At 43.8% G+C, this 22,399-nt stretch overlaps 1 protein-coding gene across 6 annotated transcripts; it reads left to right on the plus strand.

Moving 5' to 3' along the window:
* Positions 1–351: 351 nt before the first annotated feature.
* On the plus strand, positions 352–21,575 carry MGST1 (microsomal glutathione S-transferase 1). Of its 6 annotated transcripts, XR_010592674.1 has the most exons (6): positions 352–767; positions 9,614–9,761; positions 10,934–11,028; positions 14,474–15,852; positions 15,999–17,165; positions 20,978–21,575. XR_010592674.1 is itself a non-coding variant. In XM_005287507.5 (4 exons), the coding sequence occupies exons 2-4, from the start codon at positions 9,636–9,638 to the stop codon at positions 14,718–14,720; spliced, it is 468 nt and encodes a 155-aa protein (XP_005287564.1). In that variant the 5' UTR covers positions 352–767; positions 9,614–9,635; the 3' UTR covers positions 14,721–17,388. The 6 variants fall into 6 exon arrangements, 4 of the variants coding, with proteins under 4 accessions (XP_005287564.1, XP_065423732.1, XP_065423726.1 ...); XR_010592673.1 differs by lacking the exon at positions 20,978–21,575 and having other exon boundaries at positions 15,999–17,388; XM_005287507.5 differs by lacking the exon at positions 20,978–21,575 and having other exon boundaries at positions 14,474–17,388.
* The last annotated feature ends 824 nt before the right edge of the window (positions 21,576–22,399 follow it).

The raw sequence follows: 22,399 nt of genomic DNA on the forward strand, positions 1-22,399 counted from the left end.
AAACTCTCAGAGGAATGTCAAGTATCAGGGGGTAGCCGTGTTAGTCTGTATCTACAAAAACAACAAGGAGTCTGATGGCACCTTAAAGACTAACAGATTTATTTGGGCATAAGCTTTCGTGAGTAAAAACCTCACTTCTTCGGATGCATCCGCAGAAGTGAGGTTTTTACTCACGAAAGCTTATGCCCAAATAAATCTGTTAGTCTTTAAGGTGCCACCAGACTCCTTGTTGTCTCAGAGGAATGGTGCATGCTATTGGCCAAGTGCCCTCAAGGTTCCTTCCTAACCTTGAAACACTGGAGCTGTTACAAAAGATCCAAACCCTGCCTCTTCCCTACTTGCAACACACCCAGGGGAGTGTGATCCTCTGAGCTAAAGGGTGATCATGCTCCAAAGTGAGGGCATGGGGTGGAGGGCAGCAGGAGAATGAAGGTGGGTGGAAGGGAAGGAGAGAAGGTGATAGCAGGAGAGTAGGGAAAGATCATATCAGATTGGCGGGGAAAGAGGTAGGTAGGAGGGAGGAATCAAGGCAGAAAAGAAGGGGGCAGGCCGAGGAAAGTATCCAGGGGGTGAGGAAAAGTGGGCTGGAGTGAAGGGAACAATCCAGGCAGCGAGGGCCAGGCAGAAGGGGCGGGGAATTTAGCTAGGGGCGTGCCAGGAAGGAGGGCGAGCTGCTCCAGGGGGCGGGCCGGCAGCTGCGAGCGCAGAGCCAGTGGGGGGGGTGGGTGCGTGTGAACCTTTCGCCTGTCCAGCCGATCGGGAGCCAGGTGCGTTCAGTGCAACCTCTGGGTCGGGGCGCGTCGGGGGGCCGGGCAGACGCTGTGGGGTGCGGGGTGTCTTCCCATTACCACTTGTGTGCAGCGGGGGCTACATGGCTCACGGAAGCCCAGCAACACGCCTTCCCCGCATGGCTCCGAACGGCAGCCTGAGAATCAGAGCTGGGCCCCAGGCGCAAAGTTCAGCTCCAGGGCGCAACTTCCTTCCTTCGGGCGCGGGGAGTCGGTTCGGGGTCCCTCCGGCCCGGCGCGAGTGGATCCTGAGCGAGTGAGAGCCAGGCTCGGGCTCGGGCTCTGCCTTTTTGGCTGAGGTTTGTCAGAGAAGGGGCCAGGGAGCAGCGATCAGTGAATTGTGCTGTTGCGAGACTCTGTCTGATTGGCTCTGTGTTCTGCAAACCAGGCTGCTGTTTTTTTAGGGGATGATCGGGTTATTCTGGTGACTGCCAGTAAACGCTTAATTTCCCTGCGCACGCACTCCCATCCAAATGAAGGGGATTCCTCCTGTGACCGAAGGAACTCTCGCCATCCATTTGTCCGTTCATTTAAATGAGGCTGTTTTGCATGGGCAAAATTGCTCCCTTCCCTAGGTATTTGCAGGATTGGGACTCATGTTTGTATCTTCAAAACATAACAAATACCTAGGGTTGTGTGGACAAACCTGAAATGTTTTAAGGAGACTGCAGGCTACTTACAAATATTCAGCTCTGGAATAAACAGGGCCCCAAATGATTTAAATTACTTACAAAACAAAGCCTTCCTCTGAGGATTCTTTATCCCACTGCCCTGCCCCCAAATTAATTAAACTAACTTTGAAAGTTAGTGTAATTATATGTAAAAGTTTGACCTGAGGAAGAACACAGTACTTGGGATGTTGTCAAGATGCAGGGTAAGGCAGTAATTCTTCTCAATGCTTTTTGCCATGAATGAATTAATTGTGTATTTAAAAAAAAATCAACCAAGTCAGCATGATTGTGAGTAAACTGACCTATCCTTATGCCCATTGTGTACAGGGGTGATGCAAGGAAAAGCTGATAAGGTTCATTAGCATGAAATTGCAGAGTCACTGCTCTGGGCAAGTGAACTGGCGCCTTTGGAGATAAGAGGAACAGGTCAGAGCAGGAATATTGTGCTAGAGTTGTGGAATTCTTTAGACAGATGGTAATTGTAGTGAGATATGTGCAGTCCTTTTTCTGGGTCCACAGAATGAAAAAAGATTGAGAATCAAAATAGGTGGTATGAGGAACTGCGGGGTTGAGGGAGACCACAAGATCTTTATCCACGTTTGCAAGAGGGGAAAATGTTGGTGAACCACTGCTCTTGAGATGCTGAGGCCATGTTGATATTATGTGTTAAAATGTTTTCTTTAATTGATTTAGGTATAAAACCCACATGCGGATACTCTTAAATCAATAAATGTGTTTATCTCCATCTAGTTTTAACTGATTCTTTATTAAATCAAGATCAATTGATATAAGCCTTTTTTAAACCAATTTAAATGTGTCCACACTGTGGTATTGCCCTAGTTTAAGTAAATCAGGGGTTCTCAAACTGGGGGTCAGGACCCCTCAGGGGGTCTCAAGGTTATTATGGGGGGATCGTGAGCTGTCAGCCTGCACCCCAAACCCCGCTTTGCATCCAGCATTTATAATGGTGTTAAATATACAAAAAAATGTTTTTAATTTATAAGGGGGGGGTTGCACTCAGAGGCTTGCTATGTGAAAGGGGTCACCAATACAAAAGTTTGAGAACAACTGAACTAAATGATCTTTAAAAGAACACACATAGTTAAACTAGTGCAATTTGGGCTTGATCTAATGACACAGCTTACATGGACCTAACTATGTTAGTATACACACTACAGCATTGCTCCTGCCGATGTAAGAGCCCTATGACACCGACATAGTAACTCCACCTCCACGAGAGGCGTAGGGCTCTCATGTCAGTTTAGTTACTGTGATGCTGTGTCTGTGTAGTCACAGTGTTGACTCTGCGTTAGTTACATTGGCTTTTGGTTATCTTGTCAATTTCAGGAGCCCTGAAATCTTGTCCATGCTGGAGCCCTGAAATTGACAAGAAAGCCAGGCAGCTAGAGCTGGCTGCCCCCGGCTCCCCGCTCATGAAAGCGAGAAGCCCAGGTGGCTGCCCCCACAGGGAACAGGGAGGCGAGAGCCTGGGGGGGCAGCTGGGTTCCTGGCAGGGAGCTGCCTGGAGCTGAGAGCCCTGGCTCTCAGCACACTGCCCCTCTTCAGTTGGTGAAGCGCTCCTGGTGAGAACATGCATCACCAACAGAAGGAGGGTAGCGTGGACATCAGCTACTGCAGTAATTACTGCAGTGGCAGTAAGTTGACCTAACAAAGGTCAACTCAAGTCTGCAGTATTAACATGCCCGTAGAGTATAGACAAGGCCGTTCCACAAAGCACTTGAAACCATTTTCTACAGAGAGTGGCCTCCTCTTGTAGCTTCTCCCTGTAGTGAACCCCACTGGACTTTAACAGGAGTGCTATGCACTGCAGGCTTGAAGCATCAGGCCCACAGTTTGCATCTAGGCACAGCAGAGAAAAGCAGAATTTCAGAGAGCAAGATTTAAACCAAACAAAAACTGGACATACTGATGCTAAAGCTTCTGGCTGCAACAATATGGGCAATGGGTTGTTAATGACAATTGTGGAACCTTGACAGACTGGCATGGAGTTAACATGGTTCTGCTATCAGCGTGGACAAGGTCTCTGAGATCTTCTCACTTAAGCTTTGTGGAATCCAACCAATTCTTAGGGTATGTCTACACTGTGATAAAACACCTGCCGCTGGCCCATGTCGGCTGACTTGGGTTCAGGCTGCGGTGCTATAAAACTGCAGGGTAGATGCTCAGGCTGGAGCCTGGGCTCTGAGGTCCTGTGGAGGGGGAACGTCCAAGAACTCAGGCTCCAGTCCAAGCCTGAACATCTGCCCTGCAGTTTTATAGTCCTGCAGCCAAGCCCTGCAAGCCCGAGTCAGCTGACATGAGCTGGCGATGGCTGTCCTGTGAGTCTGCGATCACGGTGCAGATGTACCCAAAGATTATGTCCACAGTAAGGAAAAAAGGTGTTAAAATCCTAGTAAAGACAAGGCAATTGGAGTTTTACCACAAGTTAGCAGTCAAAGTAACTAAGCTCCTCCATAGTGTTTTCCTTGATCTGATAACATGTGAAAACTGCAATCCGCCTTGTCTTCATTAGGATTTTAACGCATAAGAATTCACCTTTCCTTCCATCCCTCCCAACTCCCCCATGAAGACAAAGCCTAAACTTAATAGAAGTTTGGAGCTTCTGAGATCAGTTTTCACAAATACGGAAAATAGGTGAATACAATGTTATAGTGAGCATTGGTTGTGACTCCTATATTTAGGACTATTATGACCCTTTCTTTGAGAAACTGTCATACCTCTGTTAGCAACAGGCCTTGGATATTCAGCAGGCAGACTCTCTCAGGCTGCAGAAGTGCCCTTTTTCGTTTTTCCTTTTTTTATGGTCCCATGAAATTCTGTTAATCTTTGCTGAGAGGCAAATGGTTAAAGAATCACTGTTTCCTTTCTCTCACCACCGTTTCTCAAGAGACTATTGCGAGCATGCCATGCCACATAGCCCTGGGCACATCTGAGAGCTGCTGTAGTGGTGTGTTGGGGAAAGGGAGCTGGAATGGGCTTGGCTCCTTCACCTCCAGACCTAGCACTTGGCCCCAGAGATCTGTACCACAGTTTGGGAGCACTGCATGGAGTAGAGGCCCTACCACCACCTAGTGAATGTGTGGGACAATGGACAGACACTGACTGATCTGGGTCCACCGACTATCCCTTGGACACAACTGCTCATGTCCCACAAAACTGGGGATAACAACCGTCTTCTGCTTCTAGCTAATGCAGTCCTGTAGTTCAAGTAGAAGCAGTCTCTGCTGCAATGCTGAAGGTTCAGGTCAAGATGGTCATGCATGATAGAACTTGTTTTTCTCTCTTTTGTAAAAAGAAAGACCGACCCTCCGAAATCACCTACAAAAGAGCTGTGTTAAAAAATAATTGCAAAGTCAAACACTTGAAAGTTAGGAAATGCCAGATTTACGGTTGCCCGAGCAACCTTAATTCGACCCACTTGTGTGTGTGTTTTATGATAAAGTCTTTAATTATAGGATCACATATTATTTTTTTCTACGGGATCCCCGCCTCCTTCAGTGCATTGGTTGGTTGCATGAGGGGTCAGAATTATGGCTGCATTGGTAACCACAAATTTAACTTTACTAACTTTCAGGTGCATGACTTTGCAACCCAAATAATGGGGGGCTTAATGTAGGTTTTTGTTGGTGGTGGGTGGTTGTTGGTTTTTTTTGTTTGTTTTTGTTTTTGTTTTGGTTAGGGGTTATGGGTCCAGCAAGGGTCGCCCTGATAGTATAAGCCACCTGACTTTGCTCTTGTGACTTATGAACAGAAAACCTCCAGTAAAATAACTCTTCAAAATATTCTTTGGGGCAGGGACTGTCTTTTACAGAATACTTATATAGTGTCTAGCACAATGGGGCTTTGATCTCATCAGAGGAGCCTAGGCACTACTGCAATACAAATGTTTTATTTAATCTTGATTATTTTATGTAATGTGTAGCTGACATAAAGTTCCATCCTCTCCAGAGCATTATGCTGTTGAGAACAATCTCCTTGGAACTCCTTTAAAAAGCCTTGGGAAAAGAATTTACAGTTGCCTATTCTTTTCTCATTAACCAACTTTTTTTTTTTTTTTTTTTTTTTTTAGTGTAATCTTTTCCTGCAAATGGTGGTAAAACCTGTTCTTAAAAATTCTTTCTAAAGGGGTAAAATACTTAGGCAAGTTTTGTTTTGATTACAAAGCAGGGTCAGTGTGTCCCTGAGTAGATGGAAATGAAGCAGTTACCTTTAGATACTGATGATACACTCAAATATGTGAATAGCTTTATTGCAAAAAATGAGATACTCATGTCTATTATTTAAATATCATACTAATACATATAGTATGTTGCTGATACTTTTAAGAAAAAATAAAATCATTCTTTAAACCAGAAGAGACCTACCGTATACACTCGTTCATAAGCCGAATTGTTTTAGTAAAAAAGGGAAGCACCAGAGAAGGGGGTCGGCTTATGAACGGGTGTAGAGAGAGAGAGGTGGGACACAGCCCCTCCCCCCAACAGAGGGAGCAAGGAGAGGCAGCACAGCCAGAAGGGAAGAGGCGGGGCCAGAGTCTCTCCGCTTCTGGCCTCGCTGCTCTCCCCCCAGCCTCCGAAGCAGCTTCAGCTCCAGGGCTGGCAGGCTGCAGCCGTGCCGCTCCCCCCACCCCACCCCAAGCAGGCTGGGGCCACGCCGCTGGAGCACGCTATGGCCATGCCACCCGGCTCAGCCCACTGGAACATGCTGTGGCCACGCCGCCCGGTCTGACGCACCGGAGCAGGCTGCAGCCGCGCTGCCCAGCCTGCCGGAGCAGCTCCAGCCAGGTCAGAGACATCCTCCCTTGGCCCTCCCCATATAAGGTGGGAAGGGATGGGATGGGGAGAGTGTGGAGGTCCTGGGCTAGGGATGGGTCGTATGCGGGGTGGTCACAGGGATTACTCCCAGCTTCTCCCCCCCAAAAAATTTCCCCACCAGTTGATGTCCCGGCCGGTCAGGGTAAGCAGCTGGCGCACTGGGACACTTTGTTTTACCTCCGTGCCTGCGGACGCTCGAGGTAAACAAACCATCTCGGCCCGCCAGCAGCCTATCCTGATGGCCCGGGAGCCAAAGTTTGCTGATCCCTGAATTATAGGGTCGGCTTATGAACGGGTTATAAAAATTTTCCATTTTTACTTATCCGTCTTGGGGGGGGGGGTCGGCTTGTAAACAAACCAGCTTATGATCGAGTATATACATTTCTGGCTACTATCATGTGCCCTGTATCCAGTTCAGATTCCTAAACAATTTAAAACAAACAAACAAAAATACCAAATCTAATGCTTCTGTTCTTTACAGGGTACAAGCAATTTATATGTGGGGAGAGGAAGGGAGAGAGAGAGAGCGTGTGTGTGTGTGTGTGTGTGTGTGTGTGTGTGTGTGTGAGAGAGAGAGAGAGAGAGACACAGACAAACACACAAGACAATGAATCACTAAAAGCACTAATACTTCGTTTTTAGTATAAATGTTCATTTGTATGTATAAGTGTTTTAAGAGTGTATTGGCAGCTACCCATGCCTTCCCTGCTCAAACTTAAAGGTCACCAACAAAGCCGAGTGGAGGGGAATGGATTAGCACCCTGCTTCTTTGCAATATATACCGAAGACTGAAGTTCTCTTTTTTTCTTTTTTTTTTTGCGGGGGGAACTGGTTTAGTGCGCTTTTTTTTTTTTTTTTTTTAACAAATAGAATCACAGAAATGAAGTGCTGGAAGGAATCTCAAGAGGTCATCTAGTCCATCCCACCCATCTGAGGAAGGATTAAATATACTTAGACCATCCCTGACAAGTGTTTGTCAAACCTGTTCTTTAAAAACTCCAATTATGGGGATTCCACAACCTCCCTAGGCTAACCTGTTCTAGTACTTCACTAATCTTATAGTTTTTCCTGGTTTTTAACTTACATTTCCTTACTGCAAGCTAAGCTGATTACTTCTTGTCCTGCCTTCAGTGGACATGGAGAACAATTGATCACTGTCCTCTTTGTAATGACCTTTCACATAGTTGACGACTGTTATGTCCACTCTTCGCCTTCCTTTAGGCCTTGTCTTCCGGTGTTCACACTTTTTTTACCTTTGCTTTTTGTAATGTAATGACTACAAGCAAGCAAGTTTACTTAAAATATCTGCTCAATGTGCAGCACCAGTCAGCAAAACTACAGAATGCTCAAACCTGGAGAAGAGCTCTCTGTAGCTTCAAAGCTTGTTTCTTTCACCAATAGAAATTGGTCCAATAAAAGATACTTACATGGCTACAACAATGCTGCAAACAGAATGTTAAGAACCATTTGGAAAGGGATAAATAATAAGACAGATAATATGATAATGCTGCTGTATATATAGCTATGATACACCCACACCTTGAATACTGCATGCAGTTCTGGTTGCCTCATCTCAAAAAAGATATATAAGAGTTGGAAAAGGTACAGAGAAGGGCAACAAGAATGATATGGGTATGGAACAGCTTCCATACAAGGAGAGATTCGAACTGTTCATCTTAGAAAAGAGATCGGCTATGACAGGTCTATATAATCATGAATGATGTGGAGAAAGTGAATAGGAAAGTGTTATTTACCCCGTCACAGAACACAAGAACCAGAGGTCACCCAATGAAGTTTGTAGACAGCAGATTTAAACCAACATAAGAAAGTACTGCTTCACAAAGTGCATAGTCAGCCTGTGGAATTCATTGCCAGGGATGTTGTGAAGGCCAAAAGTGTAACTGGGTTCAAAAAAAGAATTAGATAAGTTCATGGAGGATAGGTCCATCAATGGCTATTGGCCAAGATGGTCAGGGATGCAACCCTATGCTCTGGGTATCCCTAAACATCTGACTGTCAAAACCTGAGAGTGGACAACAGGGAGATGGGTCACTCAATAATTGCCCTGTTCTGTTCATTCCCTCTTAATCATCTGGCATGCCGCGCTGGGTTATATGGATCATGGGCCTGACCCTCTACAGCCATTCTTATGATCTTGTGGATATTTATGGGGAAAACAAGTTGTAAATGAGTGTTTTGGGGAAGCATATTTTGAACTTGTGAATGTAAGAACTTGTCCCAGAAATATCATGCAATAAAAGTTACACTCACCCAGTCAGGCAACAGACAGTACCATGTAACTAGCCATAGCAAACCAACATATTTTGATTTATTTCCAGAAATTGGTGAATAATCTTGAATAACAACTAAATTCAATCATCCTATTTGTGGACAAAACAGAAAAAGTGGCTAAAGTGTCAAATATTCCACCAGAAAATATATAGCTTTGATATAGTTCTGATTTTTGCCTGGGACACTTGGTTTACCACTCCTACTCTTAAAAATCTAAACACACAAAATAGCATGGAATCTCTGACAGGAAGTGGTTAGAATTTAATACTATACAACTTCTGTAAGAGAGTGGCTTAGTCCCTATCTACCACTACAGTGCTCTGTAATGCCTTGTTGGGGTATCTGTTTTGTTCTGACTCAAGTACCACCTGCTGAATCCCCTACACATAGGAGTGTTCTTCGGGGCCTCCAGTCGAAGTAGACATAAGTCTCTATGGTGAGTTCTTGATGAAAACAAGACAGATTAGATACATTTCTTCTCCTGTCTTTTTTCTTCCAATGATGGTCTGGTGGAGACTTTTGATAACCCAGATCTATATCCTGAGCAGGGTCAGGTGCATGCAACTTTAATTATGCTGCTAGTAATAAAAGTCCATTATATGATATTAAGTGGAAAGATAAACCTAGGACTGTCACATCACACCCACCAAACTTGTTAGGGAAAAGACATTGAAGATGTCAGTCTAACTTCATGCTAGGGGAAAGTCTTGACTACGTTTATAGTGCTGATGACTGAAGGTGTATTATGTTCTATAGTTAAACTGTTTCTCTTGGTGTGGTTGTTTAAATGTTTTGGTTGTATATTTTCATGACTCAATGAACAATTCCTTGAAAAGGAGAACTATAGGGCACCAAGAGGACTTTTTTTAGAGTTGCAGCCTAGTGAAGATAGAGGGTTTAGGCGTAGCGTTATTAAGTCTCAGCCTTAATTATGGCGTCGCTACAGCGCTGCTAAGGAAAGCTGTTCTAGTGAATGTATCATCATACTTCCATTCGTTACACTCTTGGCCTAAATTTTCTCTTGTAGGTCTTCAGTGAGATACGCAGAAATGGCTGAACTTGCCCAGCTAATTGACAGCGAGGTGTTCCTGGCTTATGCTACCTACACAACCATTGTCCTTTTTAAAATGATGCTAATGAGTCTTGTAACGGCATTCTTCAGAATGACAAGAAAGGTAAAAAACCAGGGATGTAATGTGGCAGAACCGATTGAGATTCACATTAAGATACAAAAGTATCTCTTCCCTTTTCTGCTTTAAATACTGATTTTTTTATTATTATTATTATTCTAATAATATTCAGTTCCTTTCCTTAGTCTGGTGGTGCTTCATTTAATGTCACTAATAGAAAATGCCTACCATCGTAATTACAAGGCAGTCTCTTTTACAGACACATTTGAGTTACTGTATCTCTCTGCTCCTGAAACTATTCCATTCTTCTATATAGAAATCCTCTCTCACTGGAGGATTCTCTCTTGTTGCCCAGAACGCACTGTCTCTTGAGCACACACCTTATAAAGCAGATGTTGTGTGATTTTTTTTGTGTCAAACTAACCAAATAATAATTGGGGGTGGGGAGGAAATACACATATTTCCAAGCTGTGTGTATTGCAGTATTCCGTCTGGAAGTAACAAAGGACTATATAACTACGTGAGAGGAGAGGTAACAGCCTCCTAACTAGTTTAAAGGCAGATGGGAGGGGAGAAGCCCACCTGGCTACTGCTGCCACATGGGAATCTGAGGGAAGAAAGCAAGCAAGCTGGCAGCAATTATACCTACCATCTCTTCTAGATGGCTTCCCAGACCAATCATATCACTTCTATCTTGGCAAGGTTGCGTTTCAGTCAGCTTCCACTTTCTTCCAGCCCTCACTGTAACTGAGGCCTCGTCCACACACACACAGATTGTATCGCATTAAGCTATACTGTTTTAGTTAGAGCAGTACAGCTCAACTAGTGTGGAAACAGATCTACTGATATAAAGCACCTTTATACCAATATGACTATTCCCAAATGGGAATAAGCTATACTGATATAAGGCACTTTTTTACCAGTATATCTGCTTCCACACTAGGGCACGTAGCATTATAACTGCATAGGGAAAAAAATCCCACCCCTCACTCACGTAGTTATACAGCACAAAAGCTGTTATATAGAGTAGGCTTGATTTTTTTCAGGTTTGGCATTTTACAAGGCTTTGGTGCACGTATGTAACATCAGTTAGGATTACTGGGATGTTCTTTAAGAGAACACTTACACCAAGCTGCAGGAAGCTTTTATGTCTTAGCCAGAAGAGCTGCATTCTTCTAATGCATTTGGTTGGGGTGTTTGTTTGTTTGTTTGAACAGGCATTTAGTAACCCAGAAGATACAGCAACGTTTGGCAAAGGTGAGAATGCTAAGAAGTACCTGCGGACTGACCCAGACGTTGAACGTGCGCGCAGGTAATACCGCGGAAGTCTATCAGAACGATTCTTGGGTAGCAGAATAAAGTTATTTTAGAAAATTAATTGCAGCCCATTTTCTCTATATATATATTATGTGGTAATCTAATGGAACAAGTGTCTAAAAAGAACACAATCTGATCAGCATACGTATTAAATAATATATAAATAAATATATAAAATTAACCATCTGGGTGGGCAAGGGCCTGATTGGATGAAAGCCTGATCCTGAACAATATCCAATGTGTGTATGACTGGGGGGGGCGGGGAGGATTGTAAACCATGCTTAAAAACTGGGCTGAACTTTAGTGGGTTATAGTAAGTATAAATAAGCTTCTTATGCAACTTGCACATGAACAGCTGTGATTACTGACCTTTCCTTTTCAACTCTTGCTAATGCAAAGGAAATTGTGGGGAAGAGGAATAGGTGTATTACCTATTAAAATCATGGAATTTAAGATAGTACCACAGGGCCCAGTCTGGCGAGGTGTTGTACTGAGTGGGAGTTGAGGCCTCTTCTCTCTTCGCATAATGGAATGTACAGGTTCCCTACTGTTGCACTAGTTATACAGGAAGATGGATCAGTCTTGTAATCCTATATTCTGTTAAAAAAATGGTAATGTGTCACTTAGCAATGTAGAATTTAAGAGCATTAAACTTAGAATTTAAGAGCATTTCCATTCTGCTATGAGTCTTTCTCTAGGGGCTGAATATTGGTTTGAAACTTGTTTTGCTTTTATTTAGCTTGCGGTGACATTCGTCTATACTCTCACAAAAAATATTACTTAGATACTTTTTGACAAACCATTACTAATCCCCCTGCTGTCCCCCTGAAAAAGGAAATTTTTCATTTCATTCGGCTTTAATGAAGACTGGTGACTTATGTGGTATAGTTAAAAAAAAATTAAAGCAAAAGGGATTTTATCAATATAAAAATGGCTAATAAACATGGCCCACAACTCTTTTTCTCCTAATGGCTTTAATATGAAGTTATATCTTCATTCCCACCGCTGGGGAGCAAGCTACCAAATGTCAGTGATGGGCAAGACTCTTTTAACATAAACAACAAAACTCTTTGGAACCATCAGTAGGAATCAAATGCATCCTTGTAAAGGTAGATTTATGTAGAGAGGATTCCACGTATCCTGATATTAGCAATTTCCAGTTAATGGCAACATATTGCTGCGAACCAATCCCATGCCATTAACATCAGTGTGAATGGGATTTGGACACTGGCACCGGCTTACTACCAACTCTTTTGGGAAGAAAGCCCCCAGCTGAGGGAAGGTTTGTGAGGCAGCAGCCAAGGAAGGAAGTGCTGGGACGCCTTCCCTCACTGCAGCCCTGCAAACTTGTGGCCGGTGCTCAGCTGTCCCAGCTCCTCCTCCTGCAGACCTGCCTGCACACAGGCCATAATGGGCTGCAGGCTGGGAAGTGAGGCTGTGAGCAGATCAGTAGTGGGGAGAGGGGCTGCAGCCTGGATGCCAGAGATGCAGAATGCGTGAATTCTTTGGGCTGCGCCCTGTTGCAGGGAACTGCATGCAGGGAAGGAAGTGCTGTGATATGCTGAGCCCTAATGCCTAGAGAGCTCAGGGAGAAGTACGGTGTGGCCCCAGCGCTCCTGCTCCATGTAGAAAGCCCTGGCATCTGGGCTGCAGCCTTCCTCCTTACCACTGCCCGGACTGCAGGGCTTCAGCCAGGAAAGGCACATCACAGCACTACCTTCTCTGGCTGCAGCCTCTCAAACTGGCCGTCCGCTTCAACTGCTGGATGGTAGCAATGTTTTGCTGGCAATGGAGGGATTTTTAATAAGTGGAATCTACTGTAGTTCCCTGAAGTCTGTTCTGGGTGGCCACCAAGGGGTCCAGGGCACTTCTTTATAAGGCTGGGGGTTTTCCCTGAGGACACTGGCCAAAAGTTCCCCATCTCCCCCTCTGTTGTGCAGTGAGTTGTTTGCTAGGTGTCCACTTGGATGATGGTCACAAAAGTGGCTGCATTTCAGTGAGAAGTCATTTCTGTACATGTATAGCTTCAAAAAGATGAAAAGGGCCATGTGAAAGTAGAATATTAACTTTGCTACCATAGTAAACTGTCCATGTAGGATACACTGTTATTTTAAAACATCAACAACAACAACCTACTAGAATTACACACACAAACAGTGTTAAGATTCTGTCCTAAGCCCTCTTCCCCAAAAGCCATAGACGGAGCCGTAACTAGCCATGTTAGCACCTAGGGTGAGCAAGCATATTTATGCCCCCTACTATTTTTTTTTTCCCATTATTTTTCCACCCCGGCGGCTTTGCACCCTGGGTGGCTACCCCGCTGGCCCCACCCTGGTTATGGCCTTGGCCAATGATTCCAGTGTTGATGCTTCCACAGAACAGTTAACTCAGCCCAGTTCAACTTACTCAATTAACATTGCAACACACATTCTTTTTTCAACAGTGGTTAACTTTATATGCTGTTGGCAGATAGTTATGCGTTTTTTTCTTTTGCAAGCTTCATGACAACTGTGAAGAATGAAGCATACTGTAAGAGTGATTTAGTTTCAGTTGGATTTATTAGTGTAAGAGGAGGCCTAATGACATTTCTATGTTTAATGTATATTTTGAGTGTGTTTCTGCTTTTATGATAAAAAGCAATGCAAACAGTTCCTAATCTGTTACTGGCTAGCAGGGAAACCTAAAATAATTAATGGTAGTGCCAAACAGCAAAGCTCTTGCTTGAATTACATTTTTCCAAAGTTGTGGAAGGAGAGGAAGAGTTCTAGGGGCAGGTGTGGAAGAGCAGTTTCAGAACTGGCGTTTTGGTTTGGGCCCATTTCAAATAATTTGATTTATGGCATCAAAATAACAATAGCTGAAAACTGTGTGGCCTAGCAGTGGAGAAGAAACAACCAGAGGAAACAAATAGGACACTCATTAGGCCAGAGTGCTCAAAAAAGAATGTTCTGCAAGATGGCTGAACTTCAGGCACTTTGATTGGAAGGAATAAAACTATTTGTGCGTTGAAGTTTGTCATGAAAATGTACTCGTAAAAGCAATGCTGCAGACTATCAAGGATAGCTGGAATAATGCACATTAAAGTACTTTCTAAAGAAATTTTTAGACTGACTATCCAATACAGCTTTAATATTTTGGAGTGCTTTTCAATTAAATTGTACCTCCAATGCACTCCAGGAGCTAGACAGTTATAAAATTTAAAATACAAAATAAAAGCCAGGGGGAAGGGAAGGGAATTGAGGGACATGCAATGGTAGGAAATATGTTTTTCATATTAACTCTTTACTGAGACTGTGCATGTACATAAAGATAAATGTGTGTTAGTCTGGTCCTTAATTGTTAGCACTCTTTTGAAGATGCAGTAAAACTTCCTAAGTCTTTTTTAAACCAGTGCTTTATTCTGCAAAGTGTAACACTGTACAACAACTTTCTTTCCCCAGAGGCCATCTGAACGACCTTGAAAACATTGTCCCGTTTATTGGCATTGGTCTGCTCTATGCCCTGAGCGGCCCTGCTCTGTCCACAGCCTTGCTGCACTTCAGGATCTTCGTTGGGGCTAGAATCTTTCACACTATTGCGTATTTGACACCTCTCCCCCAGCCCAGCCGAGGCTTGTCTTGGTTAGCTGGGTATGCAGTTACCATCTCAATGGCATACAGGGTGCTGAAAACTGGATTGTACCTGTAGCTAGAACACTGCCTCATCACCCCCTCGACATTCCACATGAAGTTTCCAACACTGCACTAGATTAAACATGGCTATCTTAAATGAACTTTCAAATCTTTGTAACAATTTTTACATGGTGACTAGGGCTGCATTTTTAACAAAGAGGCTCTTCATTCCTATTTGAAATGTTTCTCTTCAAAGCAAAAACGTTCCCTCCCCATGTCCTCTCTATTCACAGTCTGCTTTGCCAAAAAACATTAGTTTGAATGTTCTCTCTGTGATTTGTTGAAGGCTTAAGATTCTGAACATATGACAGTGCTGTATCTAGAGCATGGGTGGTGATTTTCTACAAATGGATTCTTTTGGGCTGTATCTCTGAAGCCTAAATCAATAAAGACGAGAAAAAAAAAATAAGTGTGTTTGAATTTTTGTTTTTGTTTTTGTTTTGACTCCTCTAACTGCAGCCAGCAAATAGGATGTCACAATGAATCAGAGAGAGATTCAAATCATACAGTTCTTTTGAGGAACGTTTACTTTAATAATAAGATATAGCAAATAATGCCAGGCCTTGCAAAGAATTTTTGATGAAATTGTTATTGGTGTAATCCACTATGGGATTAAAAAATGAAACTCTAGCAGATCAATTTTCTCAGGCTAATAGCATATTTAATATATATATAGTGTGTGTGTGTGTGTGTGTGTGTATAGATTTTTTTTTTTCTGGGCTAGATTCTGTTTTGTTACACAGGTGAAAATTTGAATTCACTTTTTGGAGTTACTCCAGATTTATGGCTGTGTAGCAGCCCTTTTGAGGAGGGGCTGTCTTCATGATGGGAAAGAAGCACATAAGTGAAGGAGCTAGCCTTTGCTTATGTGTATTCCCAGAAGATACATAGGTGACTATCTATTGAATGCATATGTGTGGTGTGTTTCAAAAATAGATCAATAATGGAAGATCTTGCTCTGAAAGTGGAGAATAAAGCTTAAACTTGCTGATGATGTTAATTTGAATGTGTGAATGTCAAATGTTTCATAAAATACCAAAGCAGTGCTTGAATCTTTCATGTCTATTCTCTGTAGGTCTTACTCAATTAAGATCACTGGGTTCACATTCAGATGTGTTTGAAGAAGTGGCTACTTTTTTTAACCTAAGGTATGTGGTGCATAGGTCATTACCAAGAATGGGCATAAGTTCCAGCATCAGAAGCCAATGCCTACTATGTAACTGCCTCTTTAATAGTTACATTAGTTAATCTTGCTGCTGCTTTACCCCAAAATGTGGTTTCTCTCTCCCACTAGAGCTGAGCCCTGCTGAAAGGCAGTCCCGGCAGTGTCCTGAGAACTCTCTCTGCTTCCCCTTTCCAGAGACTATTTCCCCTCCCTTCTGCATGGGTGAGGTTGCAGTGCTGTGAGGCATGTTAATTATCGATGCTCAAGAAAATCAATAGCTTGGCAGGCAGGAGTGACTCTTGCAGCCAATTGACATTTTCCCATGTCCCCGCCCTATCTTGTGTTCTTTCCGTTGCAAAGTGACAGAGTTGCAGCATTGCTTCTGAATTGGAGCGTTCCTTGCTGCGGTGTATCCTACAGCTTCCAGGCTATTGAGCTAGTCTCATTTTGTTGCACTTTGGCAAGGAGAAAAAAAGCAACAATATCATATTCAGGAATATGATCTTTAACTCCATCTGCATCAAATTCCTATACAGAGGTGAAACATTCTGAAGATAAATACTTAGGGCCTAGCTTTATTTCTGTGATCCTACATTTGAAACAAAAAAACTAGTTTTGAGTCTTTTCCATTTTGCTAATCAGCATCAAAGCTCTGAACACATGCTTCTTAGCTAAGAAATAAGAGAAACTGGATACTTACGGTTGTACAATATTCTTTATTTCTCTTACAGTTGATTACTAAAAAAGTATAATTTGTCTTCCTCTCCCCCTTACTCCACATAAAAAGGAAAACAAAAATTTGTGTGTACATAGTTGTGAGCCATGATTAACCTACAAAACCTACTTACTGCTGTATCAGTTTCAAAGAAACTCCTATTTCCAACTCAATGGGAGGACCTTGAGTAGATTTTCTGGGAAGGTCTCTGTTTTAGGATATGTGATGTGCCCATGTCACTTTCACTGGGAAGATATTAAAACAATATGGATCCTTTTAAAGAGAATAAGAGATCACAAGCTATGGTAGACAAATGTAGTAGTTGGGTGAGCTAATTTTAACCCTTTTGGGATACAATAGAACGTCTGTTTTACTAACTTATTGGGGATTGAGGAGTTCATAAAACCATACATCTTTAAATCACAGTAGATAAAGTACATAAGTTGCCATATGATGTATTGCATTGCTTTTATGTCCTTAAAACCACACTGCAAAGTGACTTCTAGTGCACTGAAGGCATCAGGATGTTGAGTTCTTCATTGATGTAACTCCTCCTACTCCCACAATTGCAGCGAAAAATGGTTCGTATAATTGGTCACTTGTAAGATAGGTAAGATCTTAGCTTTTTCTGTTATTTAAATTTCTAACTATTAATGTATTAAAATATCAGACAATAAGTGTATTTCAGTGCAAGATGCAAGACATCTGGGAAGGACTCCATTTGAAGTTATCCCTTACTTTTAAGCAACATGACTAGTTCCTGTATCAATTTATTAGACAATAAAGCAAGAAGGATAAAACTAATTCAGGCTTGCTTCTGGCTTAGATCATTTGCCTCTCTTTGCTCAGCCAAATGTACAAAAAGTTGAGACATCTGAAAATATGAAGGAGTGGGGCTTGTGGGTCTGGGGATCTAGCGGAGATGGCTTTTGAGGTTGGTGCTGCTAGGTTTTACACTACTAGGATTGAGGAATGCAACTTCCTGTATTGGAAGTGAGACAGGGCACTGTGGTTATCACTCTTGTGTTCTTATGAAATACCTGCATCTCTTATTACAAGGCTAGCCATTTTTTGCAGCCAGATAAGAAGAGAGCTGGTGAGAGTGGCTAGGGCTGGCTGGCCTAAACATACTCTTATTCTAAGAATGCAGTTCTTGGGTTTGCACGGAAAAAGGTGCAGCTAATTGCTCACCCATATGGCTGGCTTAAAAGAACCAATCCTCATTGAAAGTTTCTTGCTGCCCCAAACCCCTGCCAGTCTTTAAGGGCAATGATGGACCCCAGAAGTCTCTTCTGTGCAAATTTCTCATGGCATCCGAGGCACTTGCCTTTCCTTAGAGCTTGGGCAAATCCTGGAGATGTAGCCCTGCTTCATGCTCAGGTATGGAATAAAAGTAAAAATCTTATTTACTTGAGCTGTGCAACTCCCACTGAAGCTGATATGCTGCACAGATTTTAAAGGTGTGGACTAGTGGCCTGAGCTCAACACCAGAGAGCTGGAAACTCCTGCATTCTGATCTCAGCTTCAGTGATGACCCCCTTTGTGACCTCAAACAAGGTTGCTTAAACCTCTGTGTCTTGGTTTCCACATTTGTAAAATGGGATGATACACATCTACCTTGTTTGTAAAATGCAAGCAAGAAAGTTGCTATACAGGTGTTACAGGATGTCCAGTCACAATGGGTGAGATTTTTAAAGGTATTTAGGCACCTACAGATACAGATGGGTGGCCGGTTGGATTTTGAAAGGGTTTAAATGCTAACTTCCATGGAAATCACTTCTTTTCTGCTTTGATCACTGCCTTGTAGCTTTTGAAAATCACACCAGCACCTGTCTTCATCTTCAGGTGCCTAAATACCAAAATCTGGTCCAATCCTCCTTTTGGACAAAGGCTGTTTTCTCAAGCACTTAGGGTAAACATTTCAGAAATACCTAAGTAATTTAGCCGTGGTCTACATTACAAAGTTAGGTCAACATGAGCCATCTTGCATCGACATAGTTGTGCCTGTGTCTACACTTAAATTTGTTTCCCACCGATGTAAGCACTCCATTATAGCGGTGCAGTCAGTCCACCTCCCCGAATAGCGTTGAACCATGGTTGATGCGTTGAGGTTGACTCAGCATGAATGTAAACACTTCATTACCTATGTTGGATCCTAACAGTCCTCCAGCAGCTGTCCACAATGCCCAACATTGACCGCTCTGGTCAAAATTGTGAACTCCACTGCCCAGGAGTCATGGATACTAGAAGGCACCCCCACCTTTAAAGCACTGAATTTTTTTAAATCCCTTTTCCTGATTGTCCAGTTTGACAAGTGCAAACAATGGAGAACTGCTAGATGTGCAACTGCTCAGCTGACCATGCTGGCTACATGCATGGGATCTTGTGAAGGGGCACACCCTCACACTGACAGAGAAGAGACTAATGAGCACCTCTGGGCCAGTTCAACACCAACCAGGCACACTTGCAAAGCTTGTTCTGCCTGGAGGGGGGAACTTAAAAGGGAAAACCTGCCACAGGAAGGGGTGATGAACAGGGAGGAGGCTGCCCTGCCTTGGACAGCTGATAGGGGCTCTCCAAGGGCTTGTCTATACTGGCACTTTACTGTGCTGCAACTTTCTTGCTCAGGGGTGTGAAAAAACACTCCCCCTGAGCGCAGCAAGTTTCAGTGCTGTAAAATACCAGTGTAGATAGTGCACTAGCGCTAGGAGCTAGGCCCCTCGGGGAGGTGGGGTTTTTTTTTAGAGCACTGGGAGAGCTCTCTCCTATCGCTCTGCTGCGACTACACAAGTCAAGCCAGCGCTTTAACATTTCCAGTGTAGACTAGACCTAAGAGAGAGATACCAACAAGCCTCACTGTTTCTGAAGCTGTACTACCCAGCCTCACGGCAGCATGCCCCATGAGGAGGGGCTGAAGGTGGACCTTGTGTAGATTAAGCCCTAAGGGCTGACCCAGGAAGACTGCCTGAGTTCAGGTCAATTTTGTTTCTTTTCAATTTCCCATGGACTCCCCTCTCCTAACAGGGAAGAATGAGGGGAGAGGACTTTTCTTTGGTTTGTTTGCTCCAAGAACCCCTTGGGTGTCTGCTGGGGGGCGGGGGGGGGGGGGGGGGGGAGAAAGACATTGAAGGACCTGAAGCTGGGCCTGGAGGGGACTTGATGGGACCCTTGCCCCCCACAGGTCTCCTGTGCCTGTAGGGAGAAGAGGCTTTGCCAGCACATTTACAGACCAGCCATAGAAATGTGAACATCTATGAGCAGATTGCACTGGGGGATGCAGGAGAAGGGGTTGACAGGGCTGAACAGTAGTGCTGCATGAAAGCAAAGGAACTGCAGCAGGCATACCAGAAAGCCAGGGAGGCCAGAAGTTGATCTGGTGCCAAGCTGCAGACTTGACACTTTACAAACATCTGTATGCCATACTTGCCGGAGATCCCACCACCACCTTGCAGACCCCAATGGGTACCTCAGAGGAGCCTGAGATACAGGCACCTGGCATAAACAGCCAGGGAGAGGGGGAAGAGAAAGAAGAGGAAGATAGAGAACATGCAGGGGGGGGCGGGGGAGGACAGTTATTCCATGAGCCAGGACCTGTTTGAGACTCCAGTCGGTCCCAGCATTCGAGCACCAGCAAGACCAGTGCAAGGGAAGAAACCTCAAAGAAGTGCATAAATGTATTTCCTGTTACAGTGATGATGCCCCCAACATAGCAGGACACAGCTATTGCCTTTTCATTAATTTACTGGTACTAGAAGAGATATCAGTACAACAAAGACTTAGAGTTGTTACCTGCTTTATATTCCCCTGTAGAACTGGGGGGGAAGGGCACATGGAGCAGATTGTTTATGTACACAGGCATGTCCTTTGAAATCTCCTGAGAGAACTCGATGAAACTTTCTTGATGGTATCTGCAATCCTCTCCCTAAAGTGTCTAGGGATGGCAGCCTTATTTCTTCCTCTGTAGTAGGACGCTTTCCCACACCAGTCAGTGATAACTTTGGTAATCGCCATTGCCATAAACAGGCTAGTGGCATATGGGCTGGGCAGCTTTGGGATGCCAGCAGCAACTGGGCTCTCTGCTACCCTCAGGAGGGAAATGTCAGCTAAAATTACCAGTGCCTGTGGACAGTGGTGCCAGTATTCAGTGCCATTGCCCTACACTCAGAGTTTCATGCAAACAAGCAATTCCCTCTTCACTTCCCTCACCTGGGCAGGCCACACTCAGCGTGACTGGTGCTGTGAGTGGCGCGGTGCACAAGCACTCCGAAGCAGAAGTGGCAGTAAGTAGGTCTTGTTTAACTCTTGTGGGGAGCCAGGGAAGGGAGTTTTGAATCTTAACTTTCACTTTCCGTTGTGACTATACTGACAGTGGTAACTCCGTGTTTTATTGCAGCTGCTACCATTGCGGCCCTGAGGGGTTCCCCGACACATCCATGGAATGCCTGAGCCGGATAAGGAGGAGAAAGAAGAGGACACAGGATGACAAGTGCAGTGAGATCCTGCAAGCCAGTACTGCATCAGACTGAGCAGAATGCTTGGAGGATGAATATTGCAGACTGTGTGGAGAAGGAAAGAGTGGACAGGAGAAAGGTCCAGGAGTCAGAGAGGGAGGTGCACCAGGACATAATGTGGCTTCTCCAGCAGCAAGTACAGGTTCAAAAATCCTGGGGTTGCTCCCCTTTGCAGTCCACAGAGAACTCCAGTATAGCACCTTCCTACACCCCCTCCAACATTCCATGTGGCATCAAGAGTGACATCCCAACCCCCACCATTCCACACCTGGGACATTAAAGACAACCACTGCTTTACATACACTGACCTGTGAGAGCCACGGTTGATATATGTGTGGCTAAAATGGACATGAATGTTCTTTCTCCTTCTTTAAGTTCTGTTCCATAAATTTGTTAAGGTTTTAATGTATTTGCTTTTAACTTGTACAGGATTTTTTTAAAGTGTTTTTGTTACTCAATAAAAATCTATTGTTTGAAAAATAATTCATCTTTATTAATTCCCAACATATGCAGCAGAATGGCTGGTGGTATTGAAAGCACCTGCTTACTTGTCATTGTACACTGTGATACATCTCATAGGATCAGTGACAAATAAAATGTAATAATCATAAATATACAGCAAACACCACAAAATTAATAGGGGCATTGTCAGTGTTACATTCATAGATGTGCACCAGGCACCATACAGTCCTCCGACCCCCCAAACTGCAGGGCTGGGTAGAGCACAGTACATCACAACACATTAGTGTGGCTCACTGTTAAAATGCTCTTTTGAAGCCTCCCAGAGCAGAATAGCTCTGAACTGAGTTCTTCTGATGGTCCTTGTATCTGACTGTTCAAACTCAGCAGCTTCTGCAGGTCCACCTCCACCATCCATCCAGGTGGCAATGTTTCCCCCTTTGCTTCACAGATATTGTGCAGGATACAGCAGGCAACTATAACCATTGGGATACTTTTCTCACTGAAATACAATCTTGTGAGTAAACAACGCCTCTTCAATCTACCAAAAGCATTATTCAACTGTGATTCTGCTCCAGCTTTCCTTGGTGCTGTCCAGGTGCCTAGTGTATGGCTTCATGAGCCAGGGGAGTAAGGGGTAGACTGGGTCCCCCAGTATCATTACTGGCACTTCAACATCACTAATTTTAATTCATCAATCAGAAAAGAAAGTCCCTTGTAGCTTTCTGAACAGACCTGTGTTCTTAAAGATGTGTGTCACTCACCTTCCCTGACAGCCAACACTGATGTCATTGAAATGTCCCCAGTGATCCACCAGTGCTTGCATAACCCTGGAAAATAGCCCT

Source organism: Chrysemys picta, chromosome 1 (genome assembly GCF_011386835.1).
Source record: "Chrysemys picta bellii isolate R12L10 chromosome 1, ASM1138683v2, whole genome shotgun sequence".
Taxonomy (NCBI): domain Eukaryota; kingdom Metazoa; phylum Chordata; order Testudines; family Emydidae; genus Chrysemys; species Chrysemys picta.

Excerpts from the sequence above, each read along its gene's own strand:
- MGST1 (XM_005287507.5), top strand. The coding sequence starts at position 9,636 with ATGGCTGAACTTGCCCAGCTAATTGACAGCGAGGTGTTCCTGGCTTAT. Across the intron at positions 9,762-10,933 it reads TCTTCAGAATGACAAGAAAG|GCATTTAGTAACCCAGAAGA; the intron begins GTAAAAAACCAG and ends TTGTTTGAACAG. Across the intron at positions 11,029-14,473 it reads GACGTTGAACGTGCGCGCAG|AGGCCATCTGAACGACCTTG; the intron begins GTAATACCGCGG and ends TTCTTTCCCCAG.